General features: G+C 41.2%; 3 protein-coding genes across 4 annotated transcripts; 2 read left to right on the plus strand and 1 right to left on the minus strand.

Moving 5' to 3' along the window:
- Positions 1 to 2192: 2192 nt before the first annotated feature.
- Positions 2193 to 5629, plus strand: LOC131694924 (uncharacterized). Its single transcript, XM_058983458.1, has 3 exons — positions 2193 to 2330; positions 4534 to 5088; positions 5150 to 5629. Exons 1-3 carry the CDS (start codon positions 2214 to 2216, stop codon positions 5381 to 5383), a joined length of 906 nt encoding a protein of 301 aa, XP_058839441.1. The 5' UTR covers positions 2193 to 2213; the 3' UTR covers positions 5384 to 5629.
- LOC131694921 (uncharacterized) lies at positions 2526 to 4641 on the minus strand. 2 transcript variants are annotated; one of them, XM_058983456.1, is made up of 2 exons: positions 4501 to 4629; positions 2526 to 4408 (listed from the first exon to the last, which is right to left on the minus strand). In XM_058983456.1, the coding sequence occupies exon 2, from the start codon at positions 4342 to 4344 to the stop codon at positions 2707 to 2709; it is 1638 nt and encodes a 545-aa protein (XP_058839439.1). In that variant the 5' UTR covers positions 4345 to 4408; positions 4501 to 4629; the 3' UTR covers positions 2526 to 2706. The 2 variants fall into 2 exon arrangements, with proteins under 2 accessions (XP_058839439.1, XP_058839438.1); XM_058983455.1 differs by having other exon boundaries at positions 2547 to 4443; positions 4501 to 4641.
- Positions 5630 to 12245: 6616 nt separating the features above from the next.
- Positions 12246 to 14572, plus strand: LOC131694933 (glucosidase 2 subunit beta). The gene is made up of 3 exons (XM_058983472.1): positions 12246 to 12926; positions 12991 to 13889; positions 13946 to 14572. The coding sequence occupies exons 1-3, from the start codon at positions 12426 to 12428 to the stop codon at positions 14178 to 14180; spliced, it is 1635 nt and encodes a 544-aa protein (XP_058839455.1). The 5' UTR covers positions 12246 to 12425; the 3' UTR covers positions 14181 to 14572.
- The last annotated feature ends 1580 nt before the right edge of the window (positions 14573 to 16152 follow it).

Genomic DNA, 16152 nt, shown 5'->3' on the forward strand with positions numbered 1-16152 from the left:
AGTTAATATCTCAGTCCTTTTTCAATTTTTTGGCCCGAAACTATTGAAAAAAACATTTTTTAGTTTGTTTCCTTTTAGGACAATAACACATCCAAACCCATGCGACTTGCATGACCCTATAGGTTGCCTTATCAGATCTACCATAGTTTGCAGATGAAACTTTGGATGGCAGGTTGCTAGCGGATTGACAAAGTACCAGATCATGCTGTGTGGGGTGCTGTCCCGGTTAACAATGAGGCTAACGAGATATTTGCAGATACGTCATTTAGTAGGACAACTGTCAGTTTGCTGGTTGAGTTTAATTTTGTTTTTTTAAATTTAAAAATCATAAAAGAATAATTAAGGTTTAACAATGATATGAGTGTACTCGTAAGGACACCCGCTACCAATACATATGAAAAACTGGCACAATTTTTCCAAATTAAAGATCCCTATTGTTGGTGAAAAAAATATTTTTACCATTAGCTTTTCAAGCGCTTTACAACAAGCTGAACAATTACTAAATAATTGCAGCTTAAACTGATTTAATCAGCAACTCCTTGTAAAAGCTGAACAAGGTACTGAACAAGTTTTGTTTGCGTGTGGAAAAAGCCTGTTTTCAGCTTACTTAATCAGAAACAGTTGAACTAATGTTATGAGCCACACAGAACTGCGACTGAAGAAACGCTGTTACAACAGCACTAATCAGCAAATGCTGAATAAATTCTCCAATTTCAACTGGTTAAGCATTGAAGAGCAGTAGCTTGAATATTTTAAAACGCAGCTAATCAGCATAAGCTGTTTAAAATATCTTGCATATACGTTTTTTCAGCAGAAATTGTTCCTTGGGTATAGATTATCTCGCAACTTTTTGAAAACAAATCAAAACTGCTCTAACATTAGTCTCATCATCCAGCAAAATTTCCAACTAACTCCCACTTTTGTGTAGGCCCAAATCCGCTTGAGTCCGTCCGTGCCGTAGAAATACCTACAAAAGCATGTTGTCAGCTGCCTTAGTGACAAAAAACAAACCAATCACATACATCTGAAATATGAAAGGTGTGTGCTAATAGGCTGCCCTTCATACATACCTACACTGCCGAAAACATGGTCAAACCAACGCATACACAATCATAAAAAATATGTTTTGAACAAAAACTCAAAAGCAGCAATCACACGTCGAACCAAACGAGATTATAAATACTAGAGAGAGAAGCGCTACTGTCTCAATGTATTCACGAATTGAAACATGGGGTCTTGCATAGCATATTGTATCCCGTCACTTTGCCATGTGTCTACCAGGGGCAATATGTGTCAAACTAATGGGCCTAGCGTATGTATGAGCGAGATAATAAACCATCAGTGTTAATAGCGGCATGATTCAAATAGACACACGACCCTTCAATTTATAACCTACCCATATTTGATAGACACTTCCTGTTGACGGCTCTTCCTGAAATAGCTGCCTCGTTGATGTAAATTTTCGTGAACTTTTCAATTTCACCGATTTTCGATAGACTACTTGTATCGCACAGATATTAAATCACAGACTAACAGACATAACACTTAAAAACAAAGCTTCGCTCGCTTTAACGGTCATTTTAAATATATTTGTAGTTGGGACTGTGGCCACATTTGAAATTATGGCCCCATACTGACATATGAACAAGCATATGGGGGATAGACCTGGGACTAGACCACTAGTGAAAAATTGCTCCCAAATCTGAGGGGTAACCCACCAGTAAATGAGTGTTTGGGACCGTGAACAAAAGGTGGAGCTAGTGTACTGGTAAAATTGTCGGAACGATGTTTTTTGAGGGAATTCCCTCATAGTGTTATGTCTGTTAGTCTGTGCTATAACCACTACATATAGGCGTGTACCTCATCTCTATGATCTTGACTGATGTACCGTTCGTTGCGAAGATATGCGTGAAATCGAATACACCAATACAACAGATACCGTTATAACCGCACCGGTGGTGTTTGCTTCGGCAGTCGGCAGCTTTCTGAAAGAGTTTGGACAAGATAGAACACACAGCACAGCTGTCATAATATTATTTTTTGTTGGAATTTTCTCTTAGGGTTTTCACTACCCCAGCAGGTAAATATTAATTATACAAAAAACTTTGTCGTTTATCCAACTCCTTGCAAACGGAGCAATGCAAATTAAATCTATGCATTACATTTATCTCACAGAAATCAAAATTCCTTCGAGTAGATAAAAGCAAAAAAAGATGCCCGGAACGGTGGAGAAAATAGTTGCCGATACCGACAAACACCTGAGCGATATTACGGCCATCGTGTACTCGCAGGAACACATTTTCACTTCCGGCGGAGATGGGAAAGTTAAGGTAAGACCGACAGCGAAGTCTGGTTAGGAGTCGCAGAAAAAAATATCGGCAAACAACGAGTGTGTCACACATGACCGAGTTTGGTTATAGAAAATTGTTGCTAAAAATAGATGCATAAATATTTTGATCGTGAATCGTAGGATCAGCGGTTGTGAGTAAGGGCGATTTTTTTTTTGCAGTTTCAAGTTCCGTCAGAAGCTTCTACATCAGAAAATGGAGACTGTACACAAGTTGCTGTTGAAAAATATATGTGATAACTCTATTGAGATATCTATTAAGCGTACAGTGAATTTCAATCTTATCTAATACGATTTTCACTTCTGCTGTGTATTTCATTTCATGTAAACAAAATTGTATATGTTAATTAAGGAGCCGATCACGGCAATCGCTTTATTCGGTTTTTCAAGCAATCCTTGTTGACACGATCCATTTTTTCGTCAAAATATTCATGCTTCTTCAGCTTTACACCACGACACTTGGTTAGACAAAGGTCCTCCAAATAGCGACAGTTCTCCACAATGTAGTAAACTGCCTCGTTGGTCAACGAACCGTTCTTGAACAAATTTAAAGTTTCCAACTCCGTCAGCATGGTGGCTACAATCCGTGCAGACTCGTCGTCAAAATTCCGACACTGGGAAGCGTTGAGCCAGGTCAAGTTTGGACACTTCAAACACAGCTGCTGCCAGCCCTCATTCGTTATTCTGTTGCACATTGCCAAACTGATACTCTTCAACGCGGGGTTATCGAAGGCCGCCAGCGACAGGTGCGTCATACCGTCGCACTTCTCCAGCACAAGATCCTTCAGTTTCTTCAGATTACTGATTCCGGTCGTTCCGAGGAATGCCCTCTCGGTAATCTGTTTACATTTGCTTAGATCCAAACTTTCCAGTGCCGGAAGAGACCGAAAGATTAGCTGGACTGTTTCATCCGTGACGGCTTTCTCGCATTCGCTTAGATTGAGCGCCATCAGATTCGGGAAACTGACAGGAATTTGCTGTACTGCTGGCAGCGCAAGCTCCTTGTAATATATCCCGAGCGATCTAAGATTGGGCATGAAGATATGATCGAAGCAGTGTTGTGTGAGTGAAACCGTGTTACGATTTTTCGTTAGGACGAGGTTTTTCAATTTGTGAAGTTGCTGGAGGTATTCAAGACCGCTGTCCGAATTTCTGGATATGTCCAAGTAAAATTGTGCCAGTTGTTGCAGATTGTCGCATATTGCCTTCAGGTATTGATCGTTGTTAGAATTCAGAGATGATTCGAGAGCAATTTCAAGTTTCTTGATTTTGCATTGCTTTGTCATAAAGTTGTAGAATACTTGATCGTCTCTGCGAAGCTTCAATTCTCCAAGGACAACCTTTTCCAGCTGCAACTCGTCATCTTCAAAGATGAGTTTCTTCAGTGCAGGTTCGTTGAAACTGTCTACCTTGAAAGATTTTATCGTTTTCTTATGTCTCTTGATTATCTTCGCCACTGCTTTCACCTGATCCCAAAGGTCACTGTCGGGATCTTCGAACATTTCGTTCACAAACAGCTGAACCTTTAACTTGACTAGACAGGATTCATTCTGGGACAGATTCCGGTAGATGTGTCCCGATTCGAAACGTTGTATTTCATCCTCCGGATATTTAAAGTTAAACTTTTTGAGCTGAGGCAGACGAAGCACTTCGTCGCAGTCTTCTCCGGCGAAGATGCACTCTTCAATGTCAAGAAATTTCAAAGTGGGTACTATTTGAACCAACTCCAGAAATCTTCCACGCTCCAGATGACATTTGCAGAATGAGAGGATTTGAAGCGAATCTTTGAATTTCAGTATCAACTTTCGAAGGTGCTGAATGAAGCACTCATCCTCGTAGATGATATCTTTTCGGCAAAGGTTTCTTTTCGATCTAGCCACGTCGTAGAATGGAATCGAAGTGAAGCGTATGTTCTGATAGAGGCATTCGCTTTGCAGGAATAGCCCTATTGTGGCCGGTGTCAGTTCCTTCTTGAAGTGTAGTACCATCTTGGACATGAACCCCGATCGTTGGTAGACATCATACCAAAGATGACAAACGGCAGAAGCCTGTCTCAGGTCACTGTAGCGAAGATTTTTGAAAATTTTCTCCAATATCTATGAAGCATACGTTTTCTAAAGATGGGCAACCAAATTAGAGAAAAGATTCCTTACCTCAACAGGCAGTAAATCCATTGATATTTTCAGGTATGGACCAAAGAACTATCACTTAAAAAAGAAGTGGCCGTTCACGAGGCCTGGATCTACGCGATGGCGGTGGACTCCCTGGGACGGATATACACAAGCAGCTGCGACGGTACGATCCGCTGTCTGCTGAATCCTCTTCAGTCGGACGACGTGAAGGAACTGCTCAAGTGTAACGACGAAATTGAGTCACTGTTCGTCGACACCAAGGATAATCTGTGGAGTGGAGACGACAAAGGAATTGTTACTATGTGGACGGACCACAAGATCAAGTTCAAGTTCAATCTGGTTGAGCAGGTACGCTCGCTGGCAATTCAGAACAATCTAATATACTCGATACGAGATAATGATCTGACGATTACCGAGGTGCTAGAGGGTTCATCCACTGGCCGATATATAACAAAGGCTAGTGTTCCGGGGAAAAGTCCAGTTGCTCTGTGCGGTAGTTGTTCGAACAACGTCTATAGTAATGTAGCGATCATTACACGAGACGGCTTAGGAATCACTTTCATCAAGAATAGTAGTAAGGAGCACTTTTCTGTGCAGTGGACCAAAGAAGTAAGACCTGATGGACGAGTCTCCATGTACATCCACACAACTGATAGTTTTTATTTCACAGAAAGCACACGATATGATTATCAACTGCGTGCTGGGAGCAGATGATCGTCTGTATACTGCCGGATACGATGGTATCGTGAAACAATGGACAAATCTGGAGAAGGATCCTAAACTAACGGAAGAAGTAAACCTCAATAGTGGTTGTCTTAACGTTCTGTGTCTGGGATCGGAACGAACCGTTGTTTACGTCGGCGGAAGTGACGGACTGCTTAAGCTGGTGAGGTTTTCCGCCTAGATCTTTTCTCCTGCGCCGTTATGTGAAAAGTGCCATTAAGAGAGCTTTCATCAACTTTATCCAAAGCGAATATTTTGGTTACGTGCTTGGCTGCGAATGAGTCTTCTTCAAAGCTTTTGTATCCTAGCTATACGGTAATAGCGTATCAAATAGACCAAAGTGGATCAGGGATGTTTCGCAGGAATATTTTTTTAGTCGATCGGATTTCGAACAATGATACGAATAAAAGGTTCGATACATTTTTGACAGCTATCTATTATTGCGTGAGTGAAACTCTTTTTTAGTTCAAACACTCTTGTCTACGAGGTGCAGTCCCTGCATAGATGAAAGCGGATACTGTTTAGCTATATTGTTATTAAGTTTGATTGCTGTTTTTCGAATTCATCTCGTCAGTAACTAGCACCAACTGGCAGTCTAGTTAGACGATATATCTAAACTAGTATCCAAATTAGCACTAGTTACGAAAAAATCCAAGCAGTTGATACGACACATGTGAACGCCTAATGCAGCTGGCTTGCCCTGGAAAACAAATACAAAAGCTCTGGTTTGTTGATGAGAAAGTGAAAACGAGCTCTTGTCTTTTGGCTAGAGAAACAAAAGCCTGGCATTATGCAATATTAATTCTCAAAAGGAAAAATTGGATTAAACGAATTTGTGTATCTCGAAGTCATCATCGAATGCTTAAACTTCATAGGTAGTTCATACATTGTGGATAAAGCTGTTGGCTTGCCCACCACCAGAATATTGCTCTGCTGTTTAGGATACGTGCTACCAGAACAGCTTTCAGGGAAGCGAGGCTATCAAACGCTGGTTCATACGTGTTCCCTTCGGCATCTCGCATGGCGAAACATATTTCAGCTGCTCAAGTACAAAAACTGCTTTCAGTTAATATACTTCGACCCTCTTAACGTCCGGAAGTATTGCTATCGAGCCCTATTCGTTTCGATCTAGAGTAGATTCTCCTCGAACATCTGGATGTTCAGCCCAGCATTCGAGTTCCACGCAATAGCTGTCTGCTGCAATCAAAGTAACTCGTATGCCTTTTTTGTAGGAGACGAACCACTGCGACCAATATTTATATCTATTGTGGTACCTCGTATGTTAGTTATGGAATTTTCGTTTCGACTTCGTCTCATTAGAATCCGACACTAATTTAGTGATAGGACTAAGGGAGCGCCGGATTGAGGCTAAGTCCAAAAAACGAAAGCACTATTTGTGTTTCTGAGCAAACCTCTAATCCTGCCCCGCAAAAACTCGTATGACTTTCATTCCAAAAATATTTTTTTGCGTAAAAGGACGGTTATTGCAGAGAAAAAATATAAATATCTTTCACATTCCAAATAAATCAGTGGAAAACTGTATTCAGTTTTTTAACAGGGCATTTTCTAGTGGTTAACGGGTGCTAACAGCAAATTGCCATGCTATCGTTGTTCAGCATTGTTTTCCGTTTCATAAGCGAAGGACTTACACCGGCTCACGGTCTTCAACTTGTTCAACTGTATTACGAAAAGCACTGCTCTATGAGGAATGTATTTCGTGCACTCCGACCATAACATGGACAACGCATTCGGCCAACTAAGTCCACTATTCGCCATACAATCAAAAGGTAAGAGTCGTAGTTCTCGTTATTGAATGGTGAGCGAACAAACCGACATCGAGCAAACAGTGAAGAAAACAGCGACGGGGGCCAAGAGTATACCCGATGGTCGCGAAGAATCGATTTTACACTATTCCCACCAGCTTGGCTTGTAGTATGCAACAACTTGGCGTATTTTAACGAAGGATCCTGGTTACCGTGCTCTGTTAACAGATTGGTTACTGCCCGTAATTGAAGCCTTTATTTATTTATAAACGAACGAAAATCATTCAATAATGATATCTTAAACAAAACACTGAAAACATTCATTACCTTAGACCTAATTATATTACGGGACAAATGGAAGTCGAACAAATTTGTCACACGTTTAAAAATGCGTTGTAAATGCGAAAACGTTACTGCGCAACCTCCTAGTTCTCGCTTGGACATTAACTCGTTCTATTAGAGCTTAAGAATTGATGCGTGCTGACAGCAAATCGGCAACAACTAGGGCGCTGCTGTGTTTCTGCGTTAATTGAGTGTGGAGTTGAACAAGTTGACAGTGGCTTTTGCAATTAGGAAAAAAAAAGCTGAAAAGGATCGCGCTAAGGAAGCCGTCTCAACTCAAATCGTATAAATTTGCGTTGAATGCCTTCAATTTGATCGCTACCATTCCGGTAGTGCGGGGTCCAAATCATCGAACAATACTCCAAAGATGTCCGGTCTAGGGAACAGTACAGTCTTTTCAAGCAGTATACACCCGTGAACGACTTGGTAATACGGTAGATAAACCAGAGGTTTCGCGATGCACGGCCAATTACATATGAGACGTTGCTTGAAATTGTGCTTAGATTCCAATATTACTCCGAAATCCTTCGCGGAATAAGCAATCCTGTTATATTGTAGTCGATATTGATAAAAAAAAATTTCCTACATAAAGTGATTGCAGAACATTTTCCGGGTTTTTGGATCATACGATTATCGATACACCATTCGCTGAAGACATCGAATTGTTTCTGCAAGACGAGTGCGTTTACCAAAGCCTTAATATAATTCACATCATTGAAGTAAAGTAGGACGATGAGTGGTCCAAGATGGCTTCCCCGTTGGACTGTAGATAGAATCGGTTGTTAATCTATAAATCCATGTTGACCTTGTGAGATATATTGCTTGCAGTGAAAGAACACCGTCTCCATTAAAACTAACTCGAAAAGTAGCTTTCTATGTTCTTATCACCTTTCTTATAAACGTCCCAGTCTAAGAGAAGAGAAGACAATCGCGTAGCCAATTTGATCCAGTCCTAACCTCAATATTGAACCAGCTTCTGATTGGTCGTTTTGCCAGTCAAGAGCGTTCATACCCACTGAGACGTCCAAAAAATTGTTTCAAAATCGTTCAACGCAGGTCCAACGATGGACGTTCGTTGAACGGTTATTTGGACGTTGTCCGAATTGGTCCAACGAACGTCCTTCATTGGACGATTTTGAAACCAACCGTTCTTAGAGGGTAATATTTTCAAACGGGATGAAAAACAGTGCTGCTGAATTCATTTTAATTACTTTTCATGCACATTAACATTTCATGCAAGTTTAATAAATACCCTGAATGACGATATAACTACGTGCATTGTTAAGAAAGACACGAATAAACATAAAATTCAATTTTTAAATGCAGCTAGTATTGTGAATTCTTGTTAGAGGTTCGATATTTGAGGTACAATAATTTTCAGCAATTGTGAAAAACATGCAAATGGAATCTGGCAACGATGGATGCTTGTTGTATTTGGAATTACGACAGGGCCTGGTAGATAAAATTAAAAAGAGCAAGAAGCCTGTTGTCTCTTCTCTTAGGTCCCAGTTGAATACCTGGAACCTGGAATTCCGACTGGCTTTTGCCAGAATCCTGGATCAAATGACACAACTGATTCAGGCTCGAATTTCTGATGAAATTGAGTGGGATGCCCTTAATTTGCTCTCACTTCATTTGGTAACCCTAAACAGTTGCTGTGTTTAAAAACCTTTCCGAAAAGTACGAATTTAGAGCGTATAATATATGGAGTCTAAGTGAAACTAAAAAATCTACTGAACATATAGTTATGTGTACACTTTTATCGTCAGTTCGACATAGATTTTTCATTAGGGCTTAAATCGCAAATGTAAACAAACTGCGTTTTCGCTATTACGAGATTATGCAACAAAAATACTAGAAGATTGAGGTGAAAATTACTTAAAATGGTTTTTAGTTCGATGTATAATTAAAGAAAACAAAACGGCGAAACATGCATTTTCTTCGAGATTTCGACTTAGGCCCTTCTTCTCATATGGAATATAAAGGCCAAACTTACATTTTTAGACAGAAGCGGGCGTACGGTTATTATTCACAAATAAAAGAATAAACGGCGATTCTGTTATATAAATGATAAGCAATATCTACTATGATCATGTCTACTCGATAGTTGTTGCACATAAACATTCGAATATTTCGATATTTTCATGAAATTTGAAGAAAAAATGCACGCGCCCTTTCATTTACATTGGGTTTCTATGCGCCCATTTGCTGAGCCCTATTAAAAAGTATACTGTCAAGCTCGCCCATTTACCCAGCCCTACCCAGCAAGACAGAGTCAGTTTAGCCCATTTACCGCGCCCTTCTGAAAATTATGTACACGGTTTAGCCCTTCCGCAAATGGTGGTTGCTGAAGGGCGAAATCACGACTGGGATGCAAATTGGGCGTAAGCATTTTTTTAGTTTCTACCCACTAAAAGCACATAGGAATTAAATTCTTTATATTGTCATAAGGTTTAACGAAAAATGCTTCCGGAAAAACACGGTCATAAAGTACTTTATACCTACAATAAAAACTACATTTAGAAAACCTTCGCCGAATATTGAAACTGATTTTTCTCCATTTGAGTACATTGCGACTTAGGCCCTAATGAAAGATCTGTGTCGAGTTATCAAGACTTTTGTTTGCGTATCAACTTACCTCTTGATGTGTATCAATCTACCCTGGGGGTATATTGAGAGTTTAGGTACAGCAAAATGTTTTTAGAAAAAAAGCAACATGTGATATAGCTTAAAAGACGAAATTCGTATCATCCATACCGGTCTCCCATATTGTTTACCTCAGCAAAAACGATGGTCTATAGAATTCAAAATGGTTTTACCTAGAAAAACTCTAGAAAGAGAACTGCGGAGACTCCATTTTGGATCGATTGGATTCGCGTTTAGCTGTCAAAAAACGAATCCAATCGAACATTGCCTATCCTTATAACATTGGACGTGTTGCCATACAATGCCGGGGCATACGTTGCCAAAAATGCTGTTTTTCTCTCCGCAGTTCTCTTACTAGAGTGTTTCTAGTTTTACCCTATACTAATTTCAAATGCAATGCTGTATGCCAGATAACTAACTAATCTACCGCTAATTTTAAAGTGATTTTCGACCCCAAAGAATAAAAAAAAATCTGAAGAATGATTGTTGCCATACCCTATTAAACATTGCATGAGACGTTTCTGATCAGCTGTTTTTTGTATTTCTTCTGACGTTTCTCGGTTGGGCTGATCTCAGCTCCGACGAAACCCTCAATTCGATCCAACATCAAACGAATAGTACCAACAAAAAACATTCATCGGGCACTGTTTCAGTTCGCAGGAGGAATTTTTTCATGCTTTGTCGCAGTCCAACACGAAATTTGTAAAATTTTCCAAGCGTATAATTAGCTATACTTACTATATTGCATCGTCCTCACAACTATTTAAATGATAGTTCAACTCAACACCGAACTTCAAGTTCTCTGCTAAACCAGCTGACCTTGAATTTTCAAGTGTTTACAAGCTCGAAGTTAACTGTACACTCTGATTATCAATATGTTAAAAATGAGTAAATGATTGGCAGAGCAATAAAATCCCGTGTGTTTTTTGGAAAGGGCCAATAGGCATACAGTCAACATTCACTTTGAAAGGAAGTTCTGGTCAAATCATAACTCGCCGAGTATGGATGTTAACATTTTATGGTGGAGAAAAGTTTTCTCTTTCATCTGCTTCTGTGATTTATAATCGGCGATTAATAGTTTGTCCAGAATCTGCCCTCTAAATTGAATTTTGACAGTATGCTTATTGGCCAAGGGATGAGTCGCTTAGAACAATGTGTCATACACACTGTATCACCTACGGTAACACGGTATAAGATTACGATTCACAGTAATACACGCCCATTTCACTCGTTACCACAATGTGTGGCACAATGAGGCACACTTTTGACAACTCAAAAACTGTCAACAAAGTGTAGTTGAATAATCATAGCAACCATTGCTTTTGTTTTACTGAATGCCATGGCACATAGTGGCACATTGCGGCACAAGCTACCACGCTGTTTGTTAGCACAATTCGATTTGTGCTGAGCGACTCACCCCTTATTGGCCCTTCTCAAAAAACGCGCGAGAAATAATAAATTCAGAATGTACCGAGGGAATGACTTACATTTCTCGAGTGTTGTTTTCAAATAGACGTCGCAAAATGTAAACAAAGCGGGATTTTATTGCATGTAATTCCAAATATCGCAAAAATCCTATTAATTTAAGACAAATATGATATTGCATTATTTATTGTTTTAAGTTATTTTTACGAAACGACGAAACTTCGGGAATTCACACTTGACAACGAAGCAACGCATCTGTCAAAATGACGAACTGTACGGAAAGCGCTATTCGTGAGTTGACAACAAAAAGGAGCGTCCAATATAGCTCTGGTCCTCACAAGTTCCCTTGCGCGTCCACGGGTCGAACGATGACAAATGACCGCCAGCTGAGAGTTGCGTACATAGCTGGTAGCGCACCCTGGGCACTGTTGTGCTTCTGAGTGGTTACTATATCCCATAATATAGGTTTATTGTTCGGACTATGTGACAAATGGTTTTTAACTATGCGGGCGGTGCCTAGCAACAAGCGTACGCTTGTGCGTTCCTGGCTTCCACATATCTTCACCTTAAGTCTGATGTTTTGTATTCCAGATTCTCCTCGTGACTGAGCCGCTAGGTAGACACTAAATCCAAAAAATGACACGCAACTTACGTGTACGTTCAAACGACTGGTCAGAACAATAAATGCGGAAGCGACGCACAACTCAAAAGTTAAAAGAACTTATTCTTTGGGTTATTTTATTTTTGCGTGTAGATTGCGATATAAGAGTGCAGCGTATGCCCATCGGTTTTGACCGCCCTATTTAAAAAGTAAACCCTCGCTTCCACTCTGGTGATGCTGATGCTGTCGTGGAGTTTGACAACTGGTCAACCGCCCGCTGGACGCGGCCTTCACTGTTCTACCATCAGCAGCCGGCAGCGGCCATTCATGATTCGTGATTGAGTGCAGTCTAAAATTGTTGAAATTTACTCAAAATAGCGTTTGTTTGAGGAAAATCTAGCAGACAAGTTAGTGTGCGGCACGAAATTCCCACCGTGTTCTGTAGAATGTGGTCACGTCGGGGTGAGGAAAGTGGCTGGCTACTGCTATTGATGTTGGCAGTGTTTAGCTGTGGGATTGTCGTTCTCACGGAACTGCCCCGTCCCAGGGGGGTTTCAATCTCGCGGGCCAGTTTGTACCGGGTGGATAATGGTGGCAAATTTGTTTGCTTGGATGGACGAAAGACGATCCAGTGGGAACAGGTCAACGATGACTACTGTGATTGTGAGGACGGCAGCGATGAACCTGGAACTGCTGCCTGTCCGAATGGGGTGTTCCATTGTACGAACGCAGGATACAAACCGTTGAATTTGCCCAGTAGTCGGGTGAATGATGGAATCTGCGACTGCTGTGATGCCTCGGATGAATACGGTTCGAGAACGAACTGCATCAATTCTTGCAGCGAACTTGGCAAGGAGGATAGACTGAGGGAAAAGCAGCGAGCTGAAATGGCCAAAATGGGGAATCAGCTGCGGTCGGAGATGAGTCAGAGGGGAAAAGCTATGAAGGTAAGGACTTGCTTTTAAGTGGTGTCATCGTGTGAGTTGACAATTGTCGGTTTCTATGCTCTAGGAGGAACAACGGATTCGTTTCGCTGAGTTGGAGCGATCCAGGGGAGAAGCGGAAGCTCTCCGTCAGGAAAAAGGAGCTATTAAAGATGAGGCTGAGGCAATCGAAAATGCAGCACTTAAAGTTTATCGTGACCGAGAGGAGGAAGCGCGCCGTGCCAAGCAAGAAGCGGATGCCATGAGTAATCGGGATGAGGCAGAGGAAACTTTCCTTAAGTACGATTCGAACCAGAACCAAGTTCTGGAGATTGCTGAATTACAAACACGAATCGTGTTTGATCGCAATCGTGATGGATCCGTTACGGAGGATGAAGCTCGATTCTTTTTGGACGATCACGAGCAGGTGGACTTTGAAACATTTGTCACCCTGTGCTGGCCAAAAATTAAGCCGTTCCTGATGTTGGACTCGGGTCTATTCAAGCCTCCTAGTGATGTGGAGGAACTGGAAAGAGGGACGGAGGAAGCCGATTTACATACCGAGCAGGACGATGGTTATGATCTAGATGGAAGCGAACCCACCCAGCATTATCAAGAGGAGGAGATCGCTGAGAATGAGCAGGAAGAAGAGGAAGATGATGAAGGGCTTGAAGAACAAGAGGTAGGTGAAGGGCAGGTCGATACTGCTGAAGAGCCTAAAGAAGAGTATGATCCTGAAACGAAGGAACTAATCCGTATGGCCAATGATGCTAGAAACCAGTACACGGAAGCAGATCGACATGTTCGCGAGATTGAACAGGAAATGAAGAACATTGAAGATTTACTTAACAAGGATTACGGTAAAGACGAAGAATACGCTCCATTGAACGGGGAATGTCTTAATTTGGAAGACAGAGAGTACGTCTACAAACTGTGTCCGTTTGATAAAGCTATTCAGCAGCCCAAGAACGGCGGACCTGAGACTAGGTAAGAATCGGTTCAGCAGTTCACAGTATTTTTTTGTGTAAATTGTGTACTTACAGATTGGGTACCTGGGAGAATTGGGCTAACGGTGAGTACACTGCGATGAAGTATACCAACGGAGCTACCTGTTGGAATGGACCGGCCCGGTCCGCCTTTGTTCACCTCGAGTGCGGCCTGGATACGAGAATTTTGTCCGTTTCGGAGCCGAACCGATGCGAGTACGAGTATCGTATGCAGACACCGGCGGCCTGTTTCTTCAAGGAAGACGGCAACAAGGAGCACGATGAGCTGTAAGATCGAATAAGTAAAACTTTTACACCTGAATTGGTCATCGCTTTCGTCAGTAAAACACCCAAAGTTATCTATCGTTCCGTCAGCCGATGTGACTTTTACATACGAGACGGAATTATCATTTTTCATCGATCGTAAAAGGATTAAATTAGTAAGTACTATTGGATGAAGAGAATGAAATAGGAACGGCGGTTACGAACTCAGGAAAAAAAATGTAATGTGTGTAGGAATATGTTCTGATTGATTTTCGTTAAGCATTCCTTCATTTTATTTAATAGAACCAACGAAAAGTGTGACTAGGTTTTATGTTGAAGCAGACGAAACTGTAGTGTCCAATGTGATGTCAATCTTTAGAAGCAGACAAAGAAATAAACGAATTAGCAGCGTCTTAAGAATTGTTCCCATCCCTTACTGATCCGAATTCTTACTAGTGTTCTTTCAGGGTTCAAAGACCCCTTAGGGAGGAATATTGCACGCATTGGATTACTGGCTAAACACGAGTTTCGATTTTTGAACTTCTTCCCTTACGGGACATCGTAAGTTGCGAGTCGTTTAGTGTGTAAACCACGAGTTTCGGTAATGGTTGAGCTGGTGCATGCGGACGATATGCACTCTATTGGAAAAGAAAATGGACGGGCGGGGGAGGGTTTGAAAGGTTATTCGATCGTAGTGTCAAGTCATCTAGGTCAATCTGAGGTTCATCCGTATGGTAACGTGTTTGTCACGGGTGCTAGTGCGAATGTAATTTCGCGTGTATAAATTCGATTTTTTGCGTGTGTTCTTGAATGATCGCGCGGCCCGTGAATATATTTAATTTACGACGTGCGGTTCAGATACTAGAAGAGAGTCAACCGATATCACAGGAGTACCCGGTCATGTTGTGTTGTCATTTTTTTTATTGGACCAACTAGAACCGAGGGTAGGGACTGCCCGACGTGACCTAATCATGATCGCGCGAGCGGTGGTTTCATGCTTGAGATCGCGTTTGTAAATTTATAAGTGCTAAAACTTTCATTTAATTGCCGGGGTGCGTTTAGGTGTTCGTCATAATACGTGAACGTACGTATGCCTAATGTATTTATGGTACACCCGTGCATCCACCCATGCTAGACGAAGTACGAAAGGTTATTCAAAAGCTGAAAAAACAAACCGTTCGGAAGGACGGAATCCCGGTTAAAATACGCAAAGTTAGAAGTGATCAACTGTACGAAGCCCGCTCTTTTTGATTGGGACGGTCTGCATGAAAGAAGAGATACCTTCGGATTGAGGTTGGTTTACCTAATATGGCCGATCTACACGAAGGTCTTACAAACAATTATCGAGACACGACTATCCTCAATACCGCCGATTAGCAGGGTTGCCGCTATTTTTCAAAGAAGATCTGGCAGATCAACTAAAAATGTCAGGCAAAATCTGTCTCTTAACAGCGACCTCAAAGTCATCGATACTTATCAATCGATTTTTGTTAAATTTGTGAAAATATGTCCCAAGTTACCAAAATGTGTGTGCAAACAATCTAAAAATCTGGCAGAATAAAAGGTTTGTCGTTTTGTCTGGAAGCTACAAAAAACTGTGGCTGTCTCCCATGTTCTGTTTAGCAGACTGCACCCGTTGGCTGAATCCTTGGTTGGCAAATAGCAAAATTTACTCTGCGATTCGTTTCGGGATTTGCTGTTTGTGGATGACATATGACGCTGGATGAATGAAAAACCAAGCATGAGAATAGATGGAGAGATATTCCACTCGTTTATGATGTTAGATGGTTTAAGCAGGGCTATGGATGTTCTTACTTGTTGAACATAGCATTCGATTTGCGAAGATCGGATGAATAAAGAATGTCGGGCGGGGGCTTACAAGGAGATTAGTAGCCAAAAGTCGTGCAACCTGGACTTCTGAAATACATTCAGTTATAATTCGGAACCATAATAATAACCGATTCATAACATTTGTTACAATATTTTAAACGAACAACAAG

The sequence above is a fragment of the Topomyia yanbarensis genome, unplaced genomic scaffold, assembly GCF_030247195.1.
Source record: "Topomyia yanbarensis strain Yona2022 unplaced genomic scaffold, ASM3024719v1 HiC_scaffold_20, whole genome shotgun sequence".
NCBI lineage: Eukaryota > Metazoa > Arthropoda > Insecta > Diptera > Culicidae > Topomyia > Topomyia yanbarensis.